General features: G+C 38.1%; 1 protein-coding gene across 5 annotated transcripts in view; it reads left to right on the forward strand.

Moving 5' to 3' along the window:
• Nucleotides 1-22635, forward strand: part of mcf2la (mcf.2 cell line derived transforming sequence-like a) — a 67665-nt gene that overhangs the window by 36805 nt on the left and 8225 nt on the right. For all 5 annotated transcript variants that reach the window (XM_081360279.1, XM_081360278.1, XM_081360282.1 and 2 more), the window contains exons 4-25: nucleotides 2044-2134; nucleotides 11622-11741; nucleotides 11870-11986; nucleotides 13388-13537; nucleotides 13981-14105; nucleotides 15164-15278; nucleotides 15521-15640; nucleotides 16770-16961; nucleotides 17259-17450; nucleotides 17588-17747; nucleotides 18205-18257; nucleotides 18630-18709; nucleotides 18799-18865; nucleotides 19293-19408; nucleotides 19496-19565; nucleotides 19651-19743; nucleotides 20393-20485; nucleotides 20573-20698; nucleotides 20787-21008; nucleotides 21249-21341; nucleotides 21473-21551; nucleotides 22029-22202. In XM_081360279.1, coding sequence (XP_081216405.1) covers nucleotides 2044-2134; nucleotides 11622-11741; nucleotides 11870-11986; nucleotides 13388-13537; nucleotides 13981-14105; nucleotides 15164-15278; nucleotides 15521-15640; nucleotides 16770-16961; nucleotides 17259-17450; nucleotides 17588-17747; nucleotides 18205-18257; nucleotides 18630-18709; nucleotides 18799-18865; nucleotides 19293-19408; nucleotides 19496-19565; nucleotides 19651-19743; nucleotides 20393-20485; nucleotides 20573-20698; nucleotides 20787-21008; nucleotides 21249-21341; nucleotides 21473-21551; nucleotides 22029-22202 — 2648 coding nt within the window. The remainder of the gene's footprint in view (nucleotides 1-2043; nucleotides 2135-11621; nucleotides 11742-11869; nucleotides 11987-13387; nucleotides 13538-13980; nucleotides 14106-15163; nucleotides 15279-15520; nucleotides 15641-16769; nucleotides 16962-17258; nucleotides 17451-17587; nucleotides 17748-18204; nucleotides 18258-18629; nucleotides 18710-18798; nucleotides 18866-19292; nucleotides 19409-19495; nucleotides 19566-19650; nucleotides 19744-20392; nucleotides 20486-20572; nucleotides 20699-20786; nucleotides 21009-21248; nucleotides 21342-21472; nucleotides 21552-22028; nucleotides 22203-22635) is intronic.

Genomic DNA, 22635 nt, shown 5'->3' on the forward strand with positions numbered 1-22635 from the left:
GGGTGATTGAGTAATTAGATGGATTTCTTCATGCTGAAAATGGCTGATGGGGTTTTAATTTGGTTCTGATTTGGTGAATGAGAGGAGTTCAGGAGAAAATACAGCAGCTCATGAAATAAAGGGGTGAATGTCATGAAACCCATCAAGAATGTGCACTAGTCATATTTCAACACAAAAGAAAGAAATAGGAAATTGTTTTACTTGAAGAAAACCAGAAAACCTTTAATTGCATCATGACATTATTTTCACAACAGTTAAGTACATTTAGCCCCAAAGGATTGTAATGCAATAAAAAAGAAATAATTATTACCTTGAATAATTGCTAATTTAAATCAATTTAAACATCATTATGCTACTGTCTGGACACATAATGCAAACTTTATTTTTTATTTTATTTTTCTTTCTTTTCATTTTATTTTATGAAATATAACCAAAACTATTTTTTGAAATATAACCAAAACAATTTATTTGTAAAATTCATCCAAAGATTTGTAAGACATTGCCCTGATTTTGCTCTGTGGTTTCTGGCAAAACATCTACAATATTAAATTTTAATATTTTAATTAATTTAACAATTTACAGTCAAACCCAAATATCTTGTGGTTATATATTTTTTGTGTTAACAATGAAAATGCAAATGCTCTCTATTGAATATATCTTCATCCCATTGTTCACTCAAAGCATCCAGCTATCTAGAATTTAAAAAAATATTACATGTCACGCTTAATACAATGCACTAACAACACAGAACAATAATTAAAAACAGTAATAGACTAAGCACCAGTATGACAATAAATCAAGTGCGATGAAGCACCCGATGGCTTTAGACCCCCCCCCCCCCCCCCCCCCAGAAGCCTTTGAATGGAAGGTTATAATTACAGTGATGTTTGTAATCAGATTTCTGATCTTTATTACTGACAGACACTCAAGGTCATTAGTCAATGTCAGTGCAGCTCTACACAGAGACTTTTTCAGCTGATACGACCCCTACGTCTCTCTCCTTTCCTTCTTAATCTCACCCTCCGATATGAAAGGAGTGGAGAACAAACGTTCCTGAGAAAAACAGCCAGAGGCTGAGAGGGGGGGACAGGGGAGGTGGGATTGAGAGGAGAGAAAAGGGATGGGAGTGTGAAATTTGGTGGAGAAGGCGGGAGCGGGAGCCAGAAGAAGACACACAATCTGTATGTCAGTGTAATGGCGGCAGATTTGATACACGAGTATCTGCAGTGCCAGTTTCTATTGGGAGGAGCTTTCATTATCAATCCGCACCTATCTCACACCCACATTCTGCATTCGCAATTCAAGCTGGTCTCTGGGTCTCTGTCCATAAGCGCTCTCCTGAGCTCTGATAGGTTGAGAGGGAGCACCTGATGCTGCACGATTGGTTGCTGTAGAGGGGGAGGCAAAGTGTAGCTGTTCTCCCGGTCTGTGCCTACGGTGGCACTCATTCAAATGGAACCATAAACAGAGGGGCTAAAAGCAAAGGTGCACTGAAGGGAAGAAAGAAACCTTCTGACGACATCGAAATCTGCTGAAGGACACTTGGAATATCAGCATTGGGGGTTGTTGCTGTACATTCAAGCTGCTTTTTTTAATATCAGGAGTGTGCAATTGGATTTTTCCGCTGCCTCGGTCACTAAAAAGCAGCTTGATTCTGCTGGCGTTCTCCATGGTGATGGACGTAGCAACCAGCTCAGCATCTCTGCGCTACGCTTGCATTCTGGGCTAGGGCATTTCAACGTACGTCTCTGTGTACTAATACGCTTTTGGCTACATTTTTGCATTCATCTTGAGTGTGTGGGGGCAAATGCAGATGTGTTCTCATAAATGAAATATGTTTGCAGTATACAGAGTGCTGGTTAATTTGCCAGTCTGATGTGTAAGGATGACTGCAGTGTGTTTGTTAGTTAGTAGAGACCTGTTTAATGATGGCTTTTAAGGCATCTGACATCTTCAGTATGTCAATGTTTATGATTTTTGGAAGTGTGTGTATGTGTGTGAACACCCTTGCTGCCATGGTGATGGTGTCTCTCTGATTTTCAGTCTCAGCTCGACGGGGGTCGGCTTCATCCTGGTCATTGACCGCCGCCAAGACAGATGGGCATCAGTGAAGGGGACACTGCTGCGGATCGCGGTGAGCCCTCAGTGTGTGTGTGAGAGAGAACAAAAATGGGATGTGCATGTGCTTAAATGTGTTTATTGCGATAGAGAACATCATACTTTCATATTTAAAGGGATAGTTTACCCAAAAAATGACCATTTTGTCATTATTTACTCACCCAAACCTGGGTTTCCCAAGTGGTACACAAAAACTTAATGTCTCAATGTTTTGTTTTTTCTGTACAATAAAAGTCAGTGGGGTCCAATATTGTTTTGATCCTGACTGACTGACAAAAAACTGTTCTTCAGAATATGTTATTTAGTTTTCCACAGAAGATAGACATTAGTCATAAGTTTTGGAAATTACATAAAAACAGAATTTTCATTTTTGGGTGAACTTTCCCTTTTGTCTTGTTTTCCAGTACAAATATCATTAGCAAAGTTACTTAAAGGAATAGTTTACTTCAAAATTAAAATTCTGTCATCATTTACTCACCCTCAAGTTGTTTCAAACCTGTATGAATTTCTTTCTTCTGCTGAACACAAAACAAGATATTTTAAAAAGTAACCAAACAGTTAATGGACCCCATTGACTTCCATAGTATTTTTTTGTCATACTAGGAAGTGCACCACAACTGTTTGGTTACCCATATTCTTCAAAATATCTTCTTTAGTGTTCAGCAGAACTCATACACAACTTGAGGATGAGTAAAAGATGACAGATTGTCTTTTTTGGGCGAGCTATCCCTTTAAATGTAAAGTCACTTAAGTTTTGAAAAACTAAATTCGTAAAACATTTTGCATTTTGCTTTTAAAGTAATCACTTGTACTTGGGGAAAAAATACTGAAGAAAAAAATGCAGTGCATGCGTTTCAACACTCCAAGATGAAATCTCTTTGCGTGTCCATATGGATGAGGAAACTTTTGCGTGTGCATGTGTGTGTTGTTTTTTCCATGCTGTATGAAGAATAGGAGCTGACAGGCAGGTGCCTCAAGGCTGTATGAGTGGATTAGTCAGAATTTCAGCGTTATTCCAAATCAGAGGGCATCTAAACAAGGCCCTCGGTTCTTTTCATAGAAACAGTAAATATTTAATCCACCACAGAGACGTCTAGCGCACCACAGCACCGCATGCTGCAGACGACGTCCACAAGAGTATAAACACAGCACACTGAAAGCACAAGTTATGTTCAATCAACAATCGCAGCTGTTCTTTATTAGCTGGTTCTGAGTGTGGATTGCAGTGATCATCAGTGCTATTATGTTCCTGGTAAACTCTTCAGGCTGTCAACAAGTGTGTGTATGATGGTCAGTAGGGGAGAGGTCAGTGGGCTAATCAGATTAACTGTGTTTAATTGGGTCAGCACTCAAAAACGCTACTGGAATCAAATAGGTGATCAAGAAGATTTCGCAACTGAAATTTTTATTGTATTTTTTGGCCTTGACTGTTTAGTTGTCTTTGATTTGCAGTGCAGGCAAGGCAGAAATTGTAAAAACAACTTTCTATGGTGGTTGTTTTATTGCTGTTACTGTTAGTATTGGCATTATTAATGAACTTCATTGCAGTAGGGCGGTTATAATACAGCAGTGGGAAACGAGCGCTAGTGTTTTGTTAGGATTGCAGGTCAAGTATGAATTTTCAGCATCATTACTCCAGTCTTGAGTGTCACATGATCCTTCAGAAATCATTCTGATATGCTGATTTGCTGCTCAAGAAACATTTCTTATTATGATCAATGTAGAAAATAGTTGTGCATTTTTGCAAGTTCAAAAGAACAGCATTTAATTGAAAGAAATCTTCAGCAACATTATAAATGTCTTTACTGTCACTTTTGATCAATTTAATGCATCCTTGTTGCATAAAAGTATTAATTATCTTATCTTATAATCTTACTGACCCCAAACTTTTAAACGACAGTGACACTTGAAACTTGGTTTGGTAAACAAGGCCCAGTTTAACTGGTAACTTGGGTTGCAGTAGTTGGACAGATTGTTTATTATCCCATGTAATGAATGACTGATTTTTATTTGTCTAAAGCGACTCAATTAATTTTTCACGTATTTCACATGACTCTTTACATTAGTGTCCATTTAATAGTGTGAATGGATAGTGTTACGAAGTGATAGTAATGAGCAACATGCTCTTAATATTTAATTGTGTCGTTGAAAAGTCTACAGATGCTCATTGAAACATGATCACTGTACACTCTTAGGGGGAAAAAAGGTTAATTGGGGTTCTGTTTAGATCCTGACTGAGTTTTAAAGGACCCTTTATGCCCAAAAGGTTAGGAGAAATTCCTTAAAGGGGGGGTACAATGGTGTTTCATGTATTCAGAGTTGTTTACAGTGTTAAAGAGATGGATTCTCATGCTTAACATGGCCAAAGTTTTTAAAAATATTTTGGACGAATAACGGAGAATTTCTGTGCCGAAAATCTTACTTCCGGGTTGGTACAAGTTTCGGCTGTTTTTTTTTTACCGTGGATCTAATGACGTAGACCAGAGTGGAACTCCTTATATGAGCATTTCTCCCGTAAAAGCGCGACCGCGCACCTCAACGCGCTTCAACAGGAAATCATCGGCAGCGCTGCATAGTGTCTCCAAAGTGTTTTTGGTGAGGGAAAGCTTACCAAAGAACCCAGCGTTAGGAACAGTGGATGCAGAAATGAGTTGTGTAGACTGTTTGTTCCCTGCATTTCGACGATGAATGTTTTATAAACAAAGCCCAGATCGACGGATTCTCTCTATGGCTCTGGCTTCGCCCACACGGCCCGCCTCCAGACACTCGTTTTTTTTCCGGAAAGACTCGGTACAGCCTATTTTCTCTTATAAATATAATAAAACTAAAGACTTTTTGGAGATATGAAGGATTCAATACTACTCTATAGGTACTCAAGATTAACAGGAGATTGAGTGAAAATGAGCATTTCACCCCCCCTTTAAATGACTGCATAAAACTTTCATGTTAACCAGGTTATGTTAAGTGATGAATTGTTTAATTCATAAAATTTACTCAAAATAATAACTGAATTAAAACACAATTAATTAACTAAATCCTCAAACTGATCCCATGATGGGAACCACTAAAGGGTTCTAAATATGAAGCGCCTGACTGAACCTTTTTCTTATAAGAGTGTATGTTGAAGTACTCTAATGTCAGACAGTTATTGTGAGTCAAACTTTTGTCTTTTAACAGGCTTTAATGTATTTGTGACATCGGAGTATGAATCTCGTGTTCAGATTGTTATTACTGTGCGGTTGTGCTGATGATAGAGAGGTTTATTTTATACTCCCCCACAAACCCCTTTAGTTTAGAGAAATGATGACACACTCCAGGATTGTCTTGTTTTATCTCTTCATAGCCATAATGCATTTTGCTGCAGTGGTTGATGTCAGAGGTTTGACAGTAATGAAATAACAGGATTATCATTCTTCCTTTGTCTCATGTCCCTCTCTCTTTCTCTTTATTTAACTTTCAACCTTCCTGTCAGTTGCACTTCAGATCTTCATATTGGTTGCAGGTTTACAGTTTTTAACCCGGTGAGAGGCCTCCTGGGAAAAAATGTTACATAGAACATCTTACTGTATCTACAGTATTTTGCGTATGATGACAAAAAGGGCATTATGTTCAAAAGTTTGGGGTCAGTAAGTTTTTTGTTTTAAGAATATTCCGTAAGGATGCATGAAATTGATTAAAAGTGGCAGTAAAGACATTTAAATGTTACAAAAGATTTTTGTCTCAAATAAATGCTGTTCTGTTGAAAAGTTTCCACAAAAATATTAAGCAGAAAATAACTTTTCAATATTAATAATAATAAAAAATGTTTCTTGAGCAGCAAATCATAATATAAGAATGATTTCTGAAGGATCATGTGACACTGAAGACTGGAGTAATGATGCTGAAAAGGAATAAATTACATTTTAAAATATATTAAAATAACAAACACTTAATTTAAATTGTAATAATATTTCACAATATTACTGTTTGTACTGTATTTACAGCCATGGTGAGCATAACAGACTTCTTTCAAAAACATAAAAAAAATCTTACTGACCCAAACTATTGAATTTGGTTCAATTGGTAGTTATTTACTTAATTTTGTGACTAGCTTTAAACGAATTTGGTTGCTCCATCAATATAGTCAATAAACATTTAAATAATTCTTCAATTGACAAAGTTTTGACCAGGAAAAAAAAAAAAGCATTTTTTTAAGGGGAGCTTTTACCCTGCTGTACCAACATACAGTACTCTCTCCCTCCCCTTTTTCCTTTCTTCTCATTCCCTCCCTCTCTCTCTCTCTCTCTCTCTCTCTCTCTCTCCTCACACACACAAGCACTTAATCTACTCCTTTCTTTCTCTAACCTCCGTCACAGCACATATGGCTGATTGGTAATGGTTATCAGCAGTGCAGCTGGTGTGGAACGGCCAGAGGAGATTTTCCTACACGTGTCTGGAATCCTAGTAACATTATACATAATAATTTGAAATGAAGCCCATTGTGTGCAATAATGATACTTCAACAGTCCCATTGTGTGCAATATAGTCCTTATAGGTAATATTTACTCAAATACAAATTATGTTGCTTCATAAATGAACAAATTCGACGGTATATCATGGAAGAAATGTTGATGTTCGGGTTTGCTTGTGCTATGTGTTACATTGGTTAATGATGTTCTTAATGCGTTTCATTTTCGGCCTAATTGAAAGTGTGTTCATCACTTTCTTCATTTCTTTTAACATGGGACAAAATCCCTTGTGCACACTCTCATTAATGTATTTTGTGTTATTAGAATTGGTGCTATTAATCGATTTGCATTTAGATTTGTGCAATTTTGTGCGTTCTACAACATGCACCAATGAACAAAGAAGTCTGGCGGAACTAGTCCCCGTATGGCCCAATCTAATTCACTTTAGGAAATTTTAATGTGTGCTAATGCATGCTAATGTATGATAATTGGGCAGAGATAAACATCTTCCCCAATGTAGCTAAATTGAAATATTGTACTATCCTTGTAATATTTGCAATGGATGACCAATGATCCTCCCCCCACACATACACACAAACACATTTTTTTATCTAAATCCCATATTAACATCTCAAGATCATTATTTGTCATAAACTTTCTAAAACTCACATGTATTTCTTATTAAAATGTACATTTTATTTTATTTATTTTTATTAAGGGGTGTATGTACAGCATGAACTGTTGTTTCCACAAGGACTGAGACTCTAAACTGAGTCAGCCTCCAGGCTAGCTGTGTTTGGAGGTCTTTTATTATGGTGAACATTTCCTTTCTTTGACCTGAAAGCGTGGATGGGCATCTCCTTCAGTGCTCTCTCCGGCGTCTCAAGGGAGGTTGTTAAGAGGCTTGTGTGTTGAAAGACAGGAGAGCGTCCACCCAATGACATCTGCAGTAAAAGGGAAAAAAAAGCATCCACATCCATTTTTACCCTACGGTTAGAGTCTTTGAAGAAGCCAATTCCCAGACTTTATTATATATATATGGATCAGGCAATGGTTTTTGTAGTGGATAATCAGAAGCTGTAAGAGTGTATGTCAGCTCAACCTGTCCCTACAAAGGTGATAAGTTCAACCATTTATGATGCTAAAACATTTTCAGTCATAAGAACTGCTTTATGCCATCTGTGTGTTCTCCCGGCGCTCAGTGACTTCATCAGCCTGTGTGACTCAACACACACCTCATTGGGTTCCTCACGTCCATCCACGGTTATTAAGAGTGAAACGCGCTGATGAGGAGGCGTTTCACCTGTGACGTTGAGCTGTACATAACCGTGATTTCCGCACAGGGTATATGAGGTTAGCCCTGAGGTGAAAGGTCACGGAGGTGAGCATTAGGGTCACTGGGATTTAGATTCCTTGCTATTTATTGGAATGTTTCTGGTTTTGTGTTGCTCATTTTACTATCCAATTTAATCCAAATAGTAAGTGAATTAGAATTGTGTATTGAATTAGGAAATGCAGTCGGTTTGTGGACTAGAGGGTGTGTGTGTGTGTACGGTAATTGAATTCCACGTGCCACGTGTCTGATTAGTCTGTGGTGTATCAGTGTCGTGGCAGCTGCTCCCTGGAGACACGGTTTCTCCATCTCCACACACACACACATGGCTTTCCCAGGAGAACATTGAGTTACACCCCCATAAATGCACATAGTAATTCCTTTCTCTGTCTCACACTTGTTCTCACTCTCAATATCCTGTTATTTTCCTGTTTAATTTGTGGAAAGTGTGGCGTGTGTGTGAGTTAGTGATGTTTGTCCTATATATCTATCTCTATATATACACACAAATAGATGTGTGACCCATTAGCATCCTTGCTCTCTAGGTATCATTATCAGCATCGACAATGTGTTTTGACAAACACTACTGCAGTCCTTACACACAAGCACACATACACACCCATAATAATAATGCCGTGAGTGAGCGGTTATGGGGGAAGGGAGAGTGACCACATTTTCACTGCAACATGGAGAAACAACATGGAGTTGTTAATTTGGGAAAACATAGGGTGTGTGTTTGCACTGTGTATGTAACCATATTCAATTCATTTTCTGAACGCAATGAGACCAATGGTACGTTATCTTGTAATTGCAGTCTTTATGACCCAAGGCAATCGTGTTATACATTCACAGACACACAGCGGTTTTCTAAAGCTTCCTAAAGAGGAGCTGTGTTGGTCACATCTGCTTGAATGAGCTTTAATGGAGGACTCAATAATGGGGCGTTTCTCTCCGACTTCCTGTTGTGCTCACAGCCGACCCCTGTGACTCTTCGGTTATTGCCAGCGTGTTTGGGACAAGCATGGCCAATCTGCCTCATAGGAACAGGATATTGTCATGGTAATATAAAGGCGGGGTTCAATTTGAGGAGACTCCTTTGTCAGCAATCAAACATGAGGTTTGTAATGGAACTGAGTGAGTCTTTATGGGCATTATGAATGGGAAATCTTTTGCTCATTTGGATGTGACAATTGCTTTGGACATTGTATACAAAGAGTACAATGATGATATAATAAATGATATTTTTTCAGTTGTTAGTGTTTTTTGGCGGTTGCTAAGTAGTTGCTTTCTGGCTCAACAAGCCAGATGCTTTGATATCCATTCAAATCATGACGAGCTATGTGCCGAATATGTAAAATTTCAGCTGTGAGGTTAACAAATCAGCGTGTTGAGGTCCACTCTGCAAACAAACGTCCAATTGCCACTCTAATGATTCTCATTAGCCCTTGAATCTCACTCCTTCCTAATTGTTAAATGCGAATACAAACAAACAACAGCACTGTCCAAGAATAAAAGGGGGGGTGGGCACGATAAACAAATTTCCCTCGAAACCCAGAGCTGGAGGCATTTCAGCGTGGCAGACTGTGAGATCAGCCCTCTGTAGGATTATCGCATGTTTGGCAGATTCCCGCTGAGCTGCACGGACTTGACTGTGATTCTTGGGATGGCTCAAGTGTTTGATTGTACATCTCGCCACCCCCTTTAAGTCTGTGGACAGAGTGACTGGGCAGTTGGGTGCATTTGAATGCAGTGATGGTGCAGAATGACCATGCTAATGAAATTTGACTTGAATTTTAATTTATATTAATAGCCTATATCATATGCTTGGGGTTTTGTTTTAAACCAGCACTATTTGTGCTACAAACAAAATGCCCCTGTGTGACCTTTTGTCTCATTTTTATATCATATCATTTAGCAATATTACACATGTAACGAGCGCAATATCACACAAGTGCTGTTTTTGTCCCGAATAGTGCAAATGTGATATTGATTTTATACAACAGGTCAATAATTTTTTTTTTTTTAATTTTAGACACAATATTGTCTATTTTTGTTAAATTTTGCCATTTGAAATTATTACCAATAAAGCCAGAGCAGAACTGCTGTCGGCTCTGAGCAACACAGTGTTGTTTCATTACCAGTTACCGAATGAATCCGTGTTTTGAGCGAATCAATCGGGTGATTCATGAAGAGAGTCATTTACTTGATTCCTGAATGAATCAACCATATGAACGAATCGAATGAATGAATGACTCAATGACTTACACATTTACCGCCACCTACTGGCAGTTTTAGTTTCTTATTTAGTGAAAATTCTTTGAAAAAATAACATCAATAAATCATATTTTTGGGATAGTTTGGCCAAAAAATGAAAATGGTTTATTTACATTTTGAAAAAATGATGCAAAAGCCTCCAAGTCCGTCTAACGTTTTTCTTTAATGTTAACATTTTTATCAGGCTCCTATTTATAGCTTTCTACCCAAGTACCGACATTTCTGAATGGGCTGAGGCTGGGATTTAGTGAGTTTGAAGTGAAAGTATTTGATGAAATTATACTATGTGCGGAGAGCATTCACTCAATATTATTATCAAATTTTTTGACATAGGTGGCTTTTAGAGGCTTTTGCATCGGAGCTCTTAATTTACTCACCCATGTGTCGTTTCAGACCTGTATGACTTTCTTTCTCTTGCGGAACATAAAAAAAGATATTTTGAAGAATGTTTGTAACAAAACGCTTTTGGTCTGTAAATGCAGCTTCTGAAAAAAAAAAAAAAAAATCATGGCCACTGTAGCCTAACAGGTTACAGTATGTGTAAATTTTGTCTAATCAAATAAAATATTTCATTCTAAAACTACTTTTTGTAATGTCTATTTAATGCTTTTCTCATTTAACACAATAATGACTTTAAATAATCTTTTGGGGTATGATTTGCGATTCATTAGATTAATTAATTAATAGGCACATTGTGTTATTAATTAGATTAAAATGTTAAATGTTTATATTTATTAGTTAATACTAGACTGTATTAACTGAATTAATATTTTATTCCATTCTTATCAAGGAAATAATTTATTGTGACTGAATAAACGTATAATTATTATAATTTTTAGTGGTCAGATATATTCATAATACAGGACCAACGTTTTTTTAAATCAGTTCTCAGTGTCACATTGTAAAGCCTCTTCTTTCTGCTTCACTGCTTACTGACCAACACACACACACACACACACACACACACACACACAGAGTCAGTTACACAGCCTTCAGCTGTCAGGAGACCCACTCCACAGTCCACGCAAACATCACAGCTCTGTATTGATCTGCGGACATATTTTTGATTTGATGCGGTGCCCAGTAGGGAGGCATTTTAATGAACAGACTGTAAACATAAGAACTCTGTGAGGGGTGTGTGTGTTCATGAATTCACTAAGAAATAGAGGGTGCGAGAGAGAGAGAGAGGGAGAGAGCTCAGGGAGGGAAGCATATGTGAGACCATTGTTAGCCTTTCTAGTCTCTCAAGAAACTGAGTTGTCATGGCAACAGAATATAGATGGTGTGTGTGTGTGTGTGTGTGTGTGTGTGTCAATGCAGACAGTGGGAGGGAGGCTGTACCAGTCAAATGTAATGGCTCACTAACATTAGCTTTGGTATTAATATTTATTTTTCTTGCCTGTTTTAGATGTTTTTCTTAGTTTTCTATGTGTTTGTGTGTTTTGTAGGGCTCTTTCCCAGGCAACCTGCAGCTGGTGCTGGTACTGAGACCCACAACACTCTTACAGCGGACTCTCTCAGACATCTTATTTAAGTTTAACAAGGATGAGTTTAAAATGAAGGTGCCGGTAAGTACGTGCGCACACACAGCCTCATGTGTGGGACGTGTGGTTAATGAAGAGCGTAATGAATTGGATTATACGCTGATATGAGAGAAGTGGCCTATATTATGAAGTGTGTGTTTGTGTGTGTGTAGGTGATCATGCTCAGCTCTGTGACTGAGCTCCACAGTTACATCGACCGCACGCAGCTCACGCAGGAACTGGGCGGCACGCAGGAGTACTGCCACGAGAAATGGATTTCACACCGCACCGTGAGTACAGATCCAGTTTCACTACAGTACTGACGGGTGGAACGCAGAAATGAAGAGTGGGGACGGGATTGGTTAGATGTATAAGCCACCCAATGAATGAACGACTGAACGAAAAACTAATTATTTAATGAGTAAATGACAAGATTACAAAAAATAGCATGAAAGGAAGGAAATGCTATAGCATATATAGTATACTATCATACAATAAACTATAGTATGCTATTTGTCACATGATCTCTTATGTAACATGGGTACTGTATGTCAGTGAGCATTGATAATTGCAGAATACCCCTTTACGTACCCCAAACTTTGAACGGTAGTGTAAATAGGGTAATATGTCATTGATTTACACATGGAATTATCAATAGATATTAAAAATCATGGTTAAAAATAAGATTACACTATGAACCAGTATGAACTGGAGAACTTGGCTTCTGTTCAGGTGTGTGTGTGTGTGTGTGTGTGTGTGTGTGTGTGTGTGTGTGTGTGTGTGTGTGTGTGTGTGTGTGTGTGTGTGTGTGTGTGTGTGTGTGTGTGTGTGTGTGTGTGTGTGTGTGTGTGTGTGTGTGTGTGTGTGTGTGTGTGTGTGTGTGTGTGTGTGTGTGTGTGTGTGTGTGTGTGTGTGTGTGTGTGTGTGTGTGTCCGGCCAAACCCTATATTATATGGGGACAAAATGTCCCCACAAAGATGGCAATATCCAAAATCCTTGTCCTTGTGGGACTTTTTTTTTTTTTTTTTGGTCCCCAAGAGGAACTCGGCTTATAAATCATACAAGTGATGTTTTTGTTTTGTTTTGTTTTTATGTAAAAATGCAGAAAGTGTTCTCTGATAGGTAGGGTTAGTGTAAGGGGATATAATATACAGTGTGTACAGTATAAAAACCATTATGTCTATGGAAAGTCCCCATAAAACATGAAAAAACAATGTGTGTGTGTCCTAGTGTATTTATTACTCATGAGATTGAAGGACAAGTTGCATTATGTGATACAGTTTTATGCAGTGTTCATCTTCATACTATGCATATTTAGTAGTAGGATGATAAAATGCAATAGTATTCTTACACACCTTTAGTCTTGGTTCTTCATCATTATAATGAGGGATTTAAAAAACGAGTCCTCCAGGAGGATGTCGGCCTTCATCTCGAGCAAATGAATTGCAGTTCTTCTCGTTCCGTTTGCGGACTTGCTTTTAAGTAATCAGTAATTGATTTTCAGCACATGCGTATTGATCTGTGGCTGCTGTGTTTAAGTACTGTGCACTTGTTTGTAGTGGATGTTTTGTATTTGTTGCGCACTCAGCCGTTAGTGATAGTGTGTTTGGGTGTCTTGCTGTTATGTGACTGGTGTAGTTTTGCACTGATCCAGCATATGTGACTCTTGGTTTGTGTTGTTGTGCCTGTAGGCCATTGAAGGTTTTGCTCTGATGGTGAAGAAAACAGCACAGACTCTCCAGTCTTTCGGGACAGAGCTGGCAGAGACAGAACTGCCCAATGATGTCGAGGCCACGTCCAACCTTCTAACCATCCACACAGAGAAAAAGGACAAGATGAAGGTCAGAAAACATCTAAACATCAGGGTTTATTTATAATGGACAGCTTATTGTACATTATCCTGCTTCAACACAGCTTCTTACAAATATGTAAATAAATGGACATCATTTTTTATTGTTGTATTTATTTTAGTATTTTTTATTATTCATTATGTAAAAAGAAAGCAAAAAGACACTTGAAGGAGATTGATTGCATTTTGCGTGTCATTTATTTTATGTTTTGTCCTATATAATATATTCAGTATTGGGCATAGTCTTTGACAAGGGGTCCAGTAAGATCATTAATAATTTAACATGGCTTATTCATATGGCCATAAGCTATAAACAAACCTTAAGTTTACATAAATAATTCATGTTCATCATTCGGACTGAATAGCATGTTTATTTTGCGTGTGTGTGTGTGTGTGTGTGTGTGTGTGTGTGTGTGTGTGTGTGTGTGTGTGCAGGATGACTTGAGGATCGCTCTCTGTCAGGGAGGACGTTTGCTGGAGAGCATCAATGAGCCGCTGGTGAAAGATCCAGATTACACCATGAACCAGGATGAACTGGAGAATCTGGCTACTGTTCAGAGGTGTGTGTGTGTGTGTGAGTGAGAGAGATACCATCTACCGTGCTGGAATGCAAAAAGGAGAGACCAGAAGGTTACAATCCAGAAGAAGACTGTTGCGTGTCCTTGGGTCAGTTTTCGTCCTTATTAAGCTGTTCTGGTCAGCTGTGCTTTTGCATACACAACAAGACAAGCCACCTGGTGAAGATTATACAGCAAATCTACAGACACGCATGCAAAAAGAGCATTAACTTACTGGAAGTCCAGCTCTACTCACATGACCTTTCAATGAAGCAGTGTTCTGGGATCTGTGTGTGTGTGTGTGTGTTAATATCCACAGGCATCTGCTGTCAGCCTGTATTATCTTGATGTGGCTATATTTGTTTAAAGGGGTCATCGGGTGCCCATTTTCCACAAGTTGGTATGATTCTTTAGGTCTTCATGTAAAGTTTGTTACAAATTTGGTTGTGTAAAGCAACACCGTTTTTACCTCCTCAAAAACAGCTCTGTTCACAGCGACCCGTTTCGGTGCGTGTCTCTTTAAATGATAATGAGCAACTGCTCACCCCACCCCTCTCTTCCATGGGGGGTGTCGACACAAGACACTAAAGTGCTGCCTTGGCAGACAGTATACAAATGGCTGAGGGCGGAAATATGCTAAACGGGTAATATGCTAATACGGGACAGTCCGTCAGTGGTCGTGGGCGGCGCATGAGCAATATGTCATCATATTGCTCAGAAAATCCAAACGGCTTGATTATTGAGACCGTTTAGGCTTTTTGAGGATTAAAAGGATTTGAGTGAATGGATTTTTTTCAGAGACACATTTATATGCAAACACCATATAAAAGTGAATTTTGCATCCGATGACCCCTTTAAGGTTTTTATCATACAGAATAAGATTTCAGAGCTATGATAGTGGGCATGATTTTTCTGACTTTGGAAGCTACTGTCTCTTTTGGTTTCAGAACAGTTTGCCTACTGTTCACTGTATGTTTTTAATGTATGGTAAAAAGCAGCTTGGAAGACAGTGAATGGTGACAGTTTGGTGAAAGTATTCTTCTCTTTCTTTCTTTCTATAGGTTGCTTGGTCAGTTAGATGAGACTGAAACAGCATTTGATGATTTTTGGGACAAACATCAGACCAAGCTAGAGCAATGTCTGCAACTGCGGCATTTTGAGCAGGACTTCAGGGAGGTGAGCTACACAGACTGGTTCATCTGTATCACTTAAACATGTTTTCAGTAAAGATGCATTGTTTTTTTTTTTTTTATGATTTATTTACTTGCAAAATTTCAGATTTATAGGTTTTTCATCTAATATTTAGATGTGGATAGAGTAAGGGGATAGAATATACAGTTTGTACAGTATAAAAACCATTACGCCTATGGACTGTGTGTGTGTGAGCAGTAGTTGTAATGTATTCATCTGTGTTGTAGGTTAGAGCTCATTTAGACCTGGTGTATGAAAGACTATCAGGCTTCTCGGAAGTAGGAATAAGCCCCGCCCACGCTGAACATATCCTGAAAGAGCTGACCAATCATGAAGAAAGAGCTTGTGTAAGTATTAACCTGCTCTCAAATTCATGTCTTTTTTTTCCCGATGATATGACACTATTATTCAGATACAACATAGTACTGCAAAAAATCTATTACAGATCAAATAAATTCTTCCCTTCATTTCTATCCAGACCCAACGCACATTCATTTGTCCTTATAATGTTCTAGTGTGTGTAGATACGGGCATATGGTCTTATAAAGCATGTAAATTTCACCTTCCTTAATGAAATCGCTGAGCGCGGCAGTTTGAGACCCTTTCAGAAATCACCCACATGTCCTCATCCTGTGGAGAGAAGGGGGTGGTGTTCTACCCAATGTGATAAATCACCCATCACTACGCTGGAATTATTCTGCTGACACAGGGGCATTGTGGGAGTTCTGGGTGGCCACAAAGAAAACTTTATTATTATTTTTTTTTTTAAGTAAAAAAAAAATAATGTTCACCCATAGATTGACTGACTAATAAAATGTCAAAAAAAAAAGTCACCTTCGTCAACAGCAGAATTTTAAAGATTACAACATTATTTAACATAATTTGTTTTTCATTGCTGCCATGGTTACTTTATTAAAATAAAAATATTTACATGCCATTCAAAAGGTTGGGTCTGTAAGATTTGTTTTATTGTTTTAGAAAGGTGTATCTTATGCTCACCAAGGCTGCATTTTGTTTAATCACAAATTTAGTAAAAACACTGTAAAATATTAATAGAATATTAACAGCTTTTTTCTATTTTAATATATTTTAAACTGTAATTTATTCCTGTGATGCAAAGCTGAATTGTCAGCATCATTACTCCATTCTTCAGTGTCACGTGATCCTTCAGAACTCATTCTAATATGCGGATTTACTGCTCAAGAAACATTTCTTATTATCAGTGTTGAAAACTATTTAATGTTTATGCCTAATATTTTTGTGGAAACCATTTTTTCAGGGTTCTTTATTGAATAGAACAGCATTTGTATGAAATTTAAATCATCATAATCTTTTGTTACATTATATAACTATACTGTCATTAGAAATTTACTATTTACTCTTATATTTGACCAATTTCATGTGTTCTGCTATTATTATTATTATTATTTTTAAATTGTATTATTATAAAAAATAAATGTTTCTCTCCGTCTGTAGGAGGTGTTGGACCGGGCTCTGTCTCTAGCGTGTGATGCAGATGTGCTGATCGAAGCGTCTCATTACGCTGTGGATTCCATCCTGCCCAAATGCTCTGAGCTGCGGGTTGTGTGTGAGGAGATCAGCGGTGTGCTGAACGACAAGAAAGCTCATCTGCTCAAAGCCATGGAGCTACACCAGTCTCTGGAGAAGGTACTAGGCCCACCTGATGATTCCTTCATCAGAGCTGTGCAAGACCCCTCTAAAATAGTCAACGAGAGAACTTTATTCCTCTGCTGACTTATTTCCATTTGAAACTAGAAGTTGGAGCAGGACAGACATATCAAATGGACATTGCTAAATAGCTAATAGCCTTTAGTTTAGGTCACAGTCTCTATTTATAATTTAGGCTGTCAACTTTTAGGAATAGATTACAAATGGTCTCAGAGCTAACAGACATGGACTAAAAGCCACAAAAACTGACTCTTTTTCTTCTCCCGTCACTCTCAGGCCTCTAAATGGTGTGATGATGGGATCTACCTGCTGGCGTCTCAGCCTGTGGATAAGTGTCAATCACAGGATGGGGCGGAGTCAGCGCTGCAGGAGATTGAGCGTTACCTGGATACAGCCAATCAGCACAAGCTGACAGATTTGAGTGCGATTTGGAGGGACTATGAGTCAGTGCTCACTCAAGACTTCAGGGTAAAAGACAAAAAACAGAACTGAGCCATAATACGTGTGGATAGATTTTTATTTATACATGTATTGGTTATTTAAGTGTTATGGTAAATGTCTTGTCAAGTTTAAGTTGAATGAATATTTTCTCTGTGCTCAAACAGGATCAGGTGGACAAAGTGTTTCAGAAGCAGCTGTCCATGCAGGAAGTTTTCGAGAAGAGGAGGGTCAGTCTTAAGAAGTTAGCAGCCAAACTGACACGACCCGTGCAGCCCGTCGCCCCGCGTCCTGAGGCCATCATCAAATCACCCATCTTGTCTCCAGGTTAATCCCCTAAACGTGACTTTTTGTGTGTTGGGTTGGGTTTCCCAGAAACGTGTCACTGTTTCTAGGTCCAAATGCTCCCATCAGATGCCAAAAGCAAACAACACGCGTCGCTAATATACATTCACGGTGTGCTGTAATACAATAAAAAAACAGGTTCCTAACCTTAATCTCCATACTCTTTTAAAAAAGAAATAAAGGTTCTTTAAAAGGATTTTAAAGAGAAAAAAAAAAAAAAGCCATTTGGTTTATGAGGACACAGGAAGACATGTTTACGTTGTAATAATACTCATAATAAACCATATATACAAGAACACACACACATACACACACACACATTCCCTGTCACTTATTTTACTCTTCTGCCATCTACTGTTCATAATAGAAAACTGCAAGGATCATTGACACAAAAAAATAATATTATTAAATTTAATGCATGTGTTTTTTTTTACCCCAGCACATAGGGAGAAGACTATAGAGGGTGATATCATCAATGGAAACTGCAGAAAAGTAGGTATCTTATCTCTAGAAAAGTGCTTTATTTAATTGAAGCAGTAATATTTATAATACTGCTTTGATATTGATAAATGAAGCAACAGTGGCTGCACTGCTCACTTATGCATTTGTTGCACTTCAGCTTTTTGTTAATTGAATATTAAGTGAACAGATTTTTTATTTTTATTTTAATTGTATACATTTTTAATTGTTTATTCTTAGCAGTTTAAAAATGAACAAATGTCGAGTTAGTTTGAGTGGATTTGAACGTTGAGCTAAAAATATTTGTGATTTAATAAAATGACAGAATTGGTTTGAACACATTTCCAAGACACTGTATGCGTGTTATATACGTAGAAATCAATGCGTGGTTGTTTATGTTTGCAGGGAGAGATGCTCTTACAGAATGACGGCAGCAGACACCCGTCCGTCTCTGATGAAGAGGAGAACTTTGCTGTGCTTAGACGGTCAGTCAGGGGCGACCTAAAAGGAAAGTGAGCTATTGTGTGTCATTTTCTATTTGACTGATTATGTGTTGAATGTCCGTCCACTACAGGCATGTGATGAACGAGCTGTTGGAGACGGAGAGAGCGTATGTGGAGGAGCTGCTGTGTGTGCTGGAGGTGAGTTACACTGACACCTTTCACTACTAGAGGTCAGATCAATGTATGTTTTAAAGTCGGCATCAAACAGAAGTTGCAATCGTCTTTTTTTTCCTATTGTGACGTATATCCAAGTAAAACAGCTTCTCGAACGAGAAAAAAAATTAGTTTGTCCATGGGGAATTGATTGGCTTGGAGTGGTTAGCTATTGGTGGATCTCATTTGAGTGACAGGTTGCCCCACCCTCGTGCCAGTAAACGCATCATCAGAGAAGAGAAGATGCTGCAATAGGCAGGGGAAGCTATTTTGATGAAAGATTACAAGGGCACATGAATAATAATTAAAAAAAAGCAATATTCCATGAAAAAATAAGAATAGTCAATTTTGATTTCATGGTGACTTTAATACCTTTTAGCGCATTTGACTTGACCAATGATTTTGTGTTTAGGGTTATGCAGCAGAAATGGACAATCCAGCCATGGCTCATCTCATCCCCAACACGCTGCTTCACAAGAAGGACATCCTCTTTGGCAACATGCCTGAGATATACCAGTTCCACAAGAAGTGAGTTGAACCCGCTCTGTCTCCGTTTGAGCTTCCACTGTGTGGTGTTATAAAGCTAAAGTGCCTCTTATCCTCTATATATTTTAGGACTTTTCTTCGTGAACTGGAGACGTACACAGTCTATCCTGAGCTTGTGGGCCGGTGTTTCTTGGAGAGAGTGAGTCTGATGTCACATCTTGTGCTGTTCTGATTTATTACATGATTAAATGGATTTTTCAAATGTCTTATTCATGTTTTGTTAGATGATGGATCTGCAGATATATGAGAAGTACTGCCAGAACAAGCCTCGCTCCGAGTCTCTGTGGAGACAGTGCTCTGACTGCGCTTTCTTCCAGGTCATCTTACATTGCAAGAAACTACAGACACCATTAAGCCACGTTACATAAAAGCACATCTTTTTTTCTATAATCTAAAGGGTCATATTATAGAGCGTCATATCTAATATTTTAGGAATACAATATATAGGACCTTATATACACTAATGTTAAATGGTTTTGGATTTTTTCAGTGTTTTGAAAGAGGTCTCTTATGCTCACCAAGGCTACATTTATTTGATCAAAAATACAGTGTAGACAGTAATATTGTAAAATATTATTACGATTTAAAATAACTGTTTTCCATTGTAATATATTTTAAAATGTAATTTATTCCTGTGATGTAAAGCTGGATTTCTTCAGTATATATATATATATATATATATATATATATATATATATATATATATATATATATATATATATATATATATGTATATTTATTTATACATACACACACACATATTGGCGGGGCAACCTGTCACTCAAATGAGATCCACCAATAGCTAACCACTCCAAGCCAATTATATATATATATATATATATATATATAATATAATATAATATATATATATAATATAATATAATAGTTTAATAGTAATATTTATACAATAATCATCATCATAAACTATAGAAAGAAAAATAAAGAATTTGTGTATGCTATTTTCAGGAGTGTCAAAAGAAACTGGAGCATAAGCTTGGTTTGGACTCGTACCTGCTCAAGCCTGTGCAGAGAATAACCAAATACCAGCTTTTACTCAAGGTAAACTAGGCCCAGACCCAAATATAGAATTCCTACATTTGCACCTCTGTCTGGTAACCTCATGTGGTTCATGTGTGTTTATATCAGGAACTGTTGAAGTACAGTAAAGGCTGTGACGGTGAGGAAGACCTGCAGGAGGCGCTCTCGTCTATTCTAGGCATCCTCAAAGCTGTGAATGACTCCATGCACCTTATCGCCATCACTGGATTTGAAGTAAGGACGCATTTTATTTAATGTGCAGATTGAATGAAAAAGGTCATCACCTTTGGAGTCGTTGTTGACCCTTGACCTGTGTTTCTAGGGCAACCTCAGCGATCTGGGCCGCTTGATGATGCAGGGGTCGTTCAGCGTGTGGACGGAGCATAAGAAGGGTCACGCGAAAGTGAAAGACCTGGCACGCTTCAAGCCCATGCAGAGACACCTCTTCCTGCACGAGAAATCTCTGCTCTTCTGTAAGAAACGAGAGGAGAACGGAGAAGGCTATGAGAAAGCCCCGTCATACAGCTTCAAACACTCACTCAACGTAAGTCCCGAATGCCAAAGGAGTTTAAGACAGAATATTAAAGTAGTTCGCTTTCATTTATTACTTCTCTGACATGGAAATCAGCAAATCAAGGGAATATTTATCATTTTTAGTGTAATCTAACCAAGAATAAGAAGAAATGCTCTTGTGTAAATAAAGGCTAATGAAGATAAGCACATTTACGGGGAATATCAGGTTTCTGTACGAGACTGATTATGTTCATATCTTGTCCTCTGTTAGATGAGTGCTGTAGGCATTACTGAAAATGCAAAAGGAGACAACAAAAAGTTTGAGATCTGGTGTAATTCTCGAGAGGAGGTGTATATCGTACAGGTAAACTCTTATACGTTTTACAATTGTCCTTGTAAAAATATCCTATGTCTATTTAAATAGCATTGAATGTATATAATCTAATCTATAATCCTGTCACTCACCTTTCCGGTCATTTTATTGTTTATTTTCAGGCGCCGACACCAGAAATCAAAACGGCATGGGTGAATGAGATCCGGAAGGTTCTAACAGGGCAACTAAAGGCTTGCAGAGGTGAGAGACGCCGTGCCTTACTCTTTCTTTTTATTATTCAGCAAGGACACATTAATTTGATCAAAAGTGACAGTTAAGACAATTATAATATTACAAAAATTTCTATAAACCCTCTTCATCAACAAATCCTGAAAAATATAAAGAGGCACAACTGTTAGAATATCAACACAAGAATAATTATAAGAATTAAGGATCATGTGACACTGAAGTCTGAAAATTCAGCTTTGCATCACAGGAATAAATTACGCTTTAAAATATATTCACATAGAAAACAATTATTTTAAATTGTAATAATATTTCACAATTTTACTGTTTTTACTGTATTTTTGATCAAATAAATGCAGCTTTGGTGAGCATAAGAGAACATCATACCGACCCCAAGATTTTGAACGGTAGAGTATATAGAAATGGCACACTTCACGTTATCAGCACGTTATGTTTGTAGTTGTCTAATACTGTTGTGATGTTGTGTTTCAGAGGCGAGGCAGCAGAAGAGCTCAGATCAGCTAACTCCCACCAGCAGCAGTCTAACCCTGAGCCCCTTCAAGACCAACCCAAAGACCCTCAAGAAGGGAGAAGAGAAGAAAACTGAGCCCACAGCAGCAGATCCCAGTACGCCTGCCTTACTCAAAAATAACGACAAGGTCAAAGGTCAGTCAGCCCTTCACAACATGCACAACATAAACAAGAAAATCGAAATCACGTACTGTCTGAGTAGGCACTACATTTGAATTTACTCCGCGACCATTAAAAAAGTACGCTCTATATATATATGGGTCTACATCCGCCATGTTGTTACTGTCACATGACCTACCGGCGTCAGTCGCGTCATTTCACTTCCAATTATAAATCCCTCACGGGATAGTAATGTGTCCATCAAACACACACTTCAGAATATTGGCGGAAGTAGTACGGTAGATCATCTGTGGACTTTTCAGCTACTGTTTTATACTCTGTATTCGGACATACTACTTTTTTAGCGGACTGTTTTTCACATTCTATATAGTAGGGAAGTTTTCAATTTCGGACACGGCGTCTGTGTGTACGCGTTTTCAGAAGTCCGTGAAACTAACCCCAGACTGAC

The sequence above is a fragment of the Scardinius erythrophthalmus genome (assembly GCF_964197995.2).
Source record: "Scardinius erythrophthalmus genome assembly, chromosome: 3".
In the NCBI taxonomy this organism is placed as follows: Eukaryota; Metazoa; Chordata; class Actinopteri; order Cypriniformes; family Leuciscidae; genus Scardinius; species Scardinius erythrophthalmus.